Below are 5,705 nucleotides of genomic sequence, written 5' to 3' on the forward strand. Positions count from 1 at the left end.
ATCGGACAGAATAATATCTCAAGTTTCAAACTCTTACACAGGATTAACAAGCAAATGATCAAAACTAGAATGTGGGTGAATTGTGCCAGAAGCAATCCTATTCCTACTGGGTAGCTATTAACCGAAATAAATGTGTCGCTTAAATTTTGTGTAGTTAAATGTCGGTCTCCAGCGAACAGAACATTTTGTGCCAGGGATTTCGTATCGCCGAGTTTAGTTGAGTTGTTTGTTGGCAGTCCTTCAGCGTCGTTCACAGTTGCTGCTCGGCTGTCAACAACATTTTCATGGTCACTTAAGTGTGCGAGTTGATTTGTCGCAGCCACAACTAGTATGTAATATGTATGTATGTATGTATTTATATAGTTGGCAACGGATATTTAGTTTGGTGAATAGTTATGTTTGCTCAGTGGTAGGCTATGTGCGTGTGCGTATGCTTAAAGGTTTACACAGCAGTGTCTGCTGTTGTCACTTGTCCTCCCTCGTATTTACTGTTAATTTTGCGCACGTTACATATTTACAAATACATATGTGCATAAATATAAGCGCCACCTTAGTAGTTGTTTTTTTTTTGTATTTGCCTTGCCACACATTTCGCTGTTACATTTACAAACTATTACCAATTATTGCAACATAAGCTGCATATTTATTTACATTTATATACATACATACATATTTACGTGTTTGTATAAGTTTGCAAAATGTTCTCTCGAGTACAGTACTTAAACAAATATAATCAAGGAAAGTTTTTGCCTTCTGAAGAATGCTATACATTTAGTTAAGGTACCAGTAGTAAGCTTAATTGAAGTGGACGCTCTTAAAGTATTTATTTGTTTCTTTTTTTTAAGGCAATTTCGAGTACCCTATTCTAGTACTTACCCTGTAGTTCTCAGTTCCTGCTCGCCAAAAAATATAAAACTTTTGCCAAAAAAATATTTTGATTATTCCCGTAGAACCAATAATAAAAATTGTATTGTCCAATGAAAAGGTCACCAAAATATATAAACCCATAGGTTCAGTCAAAAAAAAATTTGTTTTCGAAATTTCTTTTGCATAAATACTTTAAGGCGGGTTCACCGTTCGTGTCCGAATAACTTTTTATTTGCTCTCAAAACATTTTTCCGGAGAGGGTGCTGAAGTATGGTTCACGGTTCAGTTCGGCTCATTTGATTTTGTTCTGAAGCAAACAGCTGATGATATTGTTGGCTACATACGATTTTGAGGGCAAATAATACATGCATTTCGCTGCAAACGCATACAAAGGAGAACGCGGCAACAAGTCGTTCGTACAGAAAATCGAAATCAATTTGATTCGAACAAAGAGTGTTCAGCACATTTTGGTCGCGCTCTCGGTGAGACAGAGTGGGAAAGGAACGCATAAAATTACTAACAAAAAGTGTTCGGACACGAACGGTGAATCCGCTTTAAGACTCAGGGGTGTACGGCGAACTTTTGTTATTTGCTTGTTAAGTAGTGCGATGTAGAGGACATCTTAAAATAAATTTTAAGCCGAATCCAGCTCGTCGTCTACAAAACAATTATAACATTAGGAATGAGAGATTTTTAAGAGGTTGGGCAGTGAACTTCAAGGACAAAAATTGAGATTTGTGGCTTTATATGGAAGCATAGTTAGCTTTTTCGGCCGCTTCCAGTCACTTCTGCCCTGCTGGACCTTAGAATTTTGCAGGTCCTAGTTTCCGCTGAGCTGTCACGAGGTCCTTTTCGCCTAGAGTCCACAGTCGCCGGTCAGTGCCGCTCTCGCCCGCTCCTTGCCCCGCGATATGGTTTCAAGGGTAACTTTTTTCGCAAACTCATCAGTTATGCGTAATATCGCAGTGGCCTGTAACCCATATGACACTAATTAGAAAATAGTCTGAAGCAATTGAGAGGGAAGTCAGTCACTACCTGATAAATTCGGGAGTACCGAAGCGCATAAAAATAGTGCGATCGCGCTAGCCTGGCCATGTTTTAGGCATGGATGACAAGGATCAAGTAAAAAGTTACTTCGACTCAACACCTACGGATTGACAACGGAAGAAAGTATGCCCATTAACACAATGGAAGGAACAAGTGAAGAAGCACCTGTCTGCACCCGGGATGAACAACGGGCGCCACCACGCAAAAGATAGAGGCAGTTGGCGAAGTTTGTTGGTCTCAGCCAACAAATGGTTGTCTTGCCAAGTACCCAAACTCAACAATATCTACTGAAAACCCAGTCGGAGCTTAGGTTAACGTCTAAAGCAAGATGCCTTTTGAATCGATCATCAAAAAGATTACCTTCAAAAACAATAGCTATTTTAAATCACAAAATACCTTACTAGCCGCTGAATTTTCGGACTAAAGCTCGTACTGGAAGGAGAAGGATTTTGCGTAAATTCAAAGTAGGTATGATTTAGTATGTCAGTTTTTGTTTGGCTAATGTAAGAACATTCTTAATTTCGGTATTACAATATTAAGTAGTCCTCATAAACACTATAAACCCAAAATTGTACCAAATAAAATAGTGAGCAAATATTGCAAATTTCCAGATTTGTTATAGGTGTTTAAAGGCTGTCAATAAATGACAAAATAAATAAATACTTTTCCATCCATGTATCCACATATCCCGAAAGAGTAGTAGATTTGTATTTCCGAATATCCCAGAAAGGAACTAAGCTTCTGTTAAATAACCTCAAAGAGGCAATCCCGAGTTTCAATAAGTAAATAAAAAGTTTTTGCATTTGATTTTCGTGTTTAGTTTTATTTTAAAAGAATTGTTTTTTTAAGAAAATTCCATTTCCAATCAGTTCCAATTACTATCACAGATTTGCTGCTACTACATTCCATCTACTTGCGGAGCACATAGGCGGCGCTATATGGGTAAGCGGAGTAGGCAGCATAGGGTGAAGCGTAGGCGGCATAGGGAGAAGCGGCGTAAGCGGCGTAGGGAGCAGCATAGGCGGCAGCGTAGGGTGAAGCAACCAATGGGGCTGAGTATGCGAAGGGCGCAGCCACGACAGCTGGTTTGGGCTCAGCAGCAGCGAAGGCGAACAGGGCCACGAAAACGAGAGCGAACTACGGGAAAAGATTGGGAAAAGTTCGATTAGTAAATCTTATTTATTTTTTTATTTTTTTCTAATACATATACATTTCTGCATATAAATATATGCACATGAGTAGGTGAATGCTTTTAACTTACGTATTTGAACATTTTGTTTTGTTTGTTGTTTGGTAGTTGTTTTACTTTAGTAGAGCAAACTTTAACTGATGATAAGTTCGATAAATGCTTGAGCTTAAATACAATTAAGCTGATGCATTTCGTCGCTTCTACAATCACACATGTATACAAGTATCTCTCCCTTTCATGCATATGTTGGCATACTAAGTCAACTTGATGGATAGGTGTAGCTACAAAAATAAAACCGCGATTTTTCTTGTGGTCTAAACACGTAGCGCGTCCTCAGTGTCAATATACGTTTTTTTATTTTTAAAAAGACACTCGTACTGTAATTGTGTGAGGTCAATAAAAACAAAAGCATGCCATTAACAGACTTGCTTTGATTTAATGTCTCAATACGTGTGTGTGTAAAATGATAAGCTTGGCTTGTTTCTGCTTGTTACTGTTGAGAATACTAAGTACTAAATATATGTACATATGTTCATATGTATGTATGCATGCTTGCACATATGATTGTTTATAGGAAATACGAATTATTCAAGTTAGTCAAAGAAAGATATGCAAAGATTTGCAGAATAAAAAAATTAATTCAAAGTATAGTAAATCGCAACACAATCAAATAAAATTAAATAAAATTAATTATAATAAAAAACAACATAAAATAAAATATTAAAAAAAAAATAAACCTAAAATAAATAAACGGAAAACACAATGTATGAAATAAAATAAAGTAAATAATTAAAATGAAATAAACGAAAACAAAGCATAAGAATTTAAAACAAAATAAAATGAAATATAATAAAATAAAAAAAAAAATTATGAAATGAAATAAACTAAAACAAAAAAGTAATAAAACAACCTAACATAAAATAAATAAATTATCAAAAAATAATAATTTAGTACAATAAAAATAAATTTAATTAAGGTAAAATAAAATAAAGCAAAATTGTAATAAATACAATATAATATAAAATAAAATAAAACAAAAAAAGGTAAATTAAATAAGAAAACATATAAAAAATTATAATATTAAATTAAATCAAATAAAGTTAATTAATTAATATGAATTAAAATTCAATTAAAAAAAAACAAAATATATTAAAAAAACATAAAATTAAATTAAATTACGTTAATGAAATAAAATAAAGTGAAATAAATATTAATTAAAGTAAAGTAAAATTAAATTAAATTAAATTAAACGAATAAAGAATAAAGTAAAATAAAGTAGGAAATTTGAATTAATTAAATTAAACAAAATAAAATAAAAAAACTAAATAAAAATGAAATAAGAAAGAAATATTTAAATAAAATTATATCAAATAAAGTTCGATAATATTAAATTAAACAATAAAATTAAATAAGTTTGGATAAAACATAAAAAACTTAACTAAAGGAAATCAGAGCAAACTAAACTAATTAAAATGGAATAAAATCCAATAAAGTAAAATAAAACAAGTAAATTTAAGCAAAAAATAAAAACCGACTTCAATTCTCAAATAAAAATTTAAGGTTATCGTTAATTTCTTCACGATCCAATTATCGGATCTAAACAAAATTAGTATGGGATCACTCCTAAAAAAAAAAATATTCCGACGAACTTATAACCTCCTCCTTTTGGTGAAGTCGGTTAATAAACCAAAACCTAATAAAATAAAATTAAATGAAAAACTATAAAATGAAATAAACCGAAATAAATATAAACTAAAAGTAAAATAAAATAATATACAATAAAAAAAAAATATATATAAATAAAAATAATATAAAAAAAAAAAACAAAAATAAAAATAAAATAAAAACCAATCAAATAAAATAAAATAAATAAATTAAGGGAATAAATAAATTAAATAAAATAAATTAAAACAATAATATTAAAAGTGAATTAAATGAAATTAAAATATAAAACTCAATTTAATAAAAAAAAATATTTGCATTGATGGCAACCCATTTGACCATTTGTTTTTGTTTGTCTTTAATTTGTGAATAAAGAAAGTCGTCTAAATAATTATTGACATCGAAATTCTTCCAAGTAGAAAATACCGCTTATCAAGGCAATGCCTTCAAAGTAAATCCGTTTTCTCGCTCTTCTGTAAAATTGGAGCGTATATGAAGAAAACTCAATTTTTGTTGTTTTTAGGACTTGGAAAGGACGAAAATGTCTATGAAAGCAAAGTACTCTCGAAGTAAGCTTTAAAACTAACAAACATTTTTCATTCCCATGAAGATCGACCCGCTCTAATGTACATACATATATGCTCACAAATGTCCCGCAGCCACAATATGTTCAAACATACATATTGCTGTTTTGCCTAGCCGCACTTTCGCTAGAACTATCCGCAACAGTGCAAAACAGCGGCGAATGTTGCCGACAGCATAGCAACATAAATTTATTATGAAAATGGCTCGACACTTTTGAAATGGGTCTGCCATTATCACTCCAAAACTTTGGTTGTTGTAGTTGTTATTTTTGTTATGAGCATGTAACTTTGCGTAACGAGTGTTCGCTGTTATTAATGTTCCTGCTGTTGCAAACATTTTACATACTCGTACAAAC

The 5,705-nt window shown here is 32.1% G+C and overlaps 1 protein-coding gene across 1 annotated transcript; it reads right to left on the bottom strand.

Moving 5' to 3' along the window:
* Window positions 1-2,734: 2,734 nt before the first annotated feature.
* On the bottom strand, window positions 2,735-3,229 carry LOC108377749 (cuticle protein 16.5-like). The gene is made up of 2 exons (XM_017634021.1): window positions 3,176-3,229; window positions 2,735-3,051 (listed from the first exon to the last, which is right to left on the bottom strand). Exons 1-2 carry the CDS (start codon window positions 3,185-3,187, stop codon window positions 2,824-2,826), a joined length of 240 nt encoding a protein of 79 aa, XP_017489510.1. The 5' UTR covers window positions 3,188-3,229; the 3' UTR covers window positions 2,735-2,823.
* Window positions 3,230-5,705: the final 2,476 nt, after the last annotated feature.

The sequence above is a fragment of the Rhagoletis zephyria genome, unplaced genomic scaffold (genome assembly GCF_001687245.7).
Source record: "Rhagoletis zephyria isolate East Lansing unplaced genomic scaffold, Rhagoletis_zephyria_1.1 Rzeph_scaffold_12632, whole genome shotgun sequence".
Classification (NCBI taxonomy): domain Eukaryota; kingdom Metazoa; phylum Arthropoda; class Insecta; order Diptera; family Tephritidae; genus Rhagoletis; species Rhagoletis zephyria.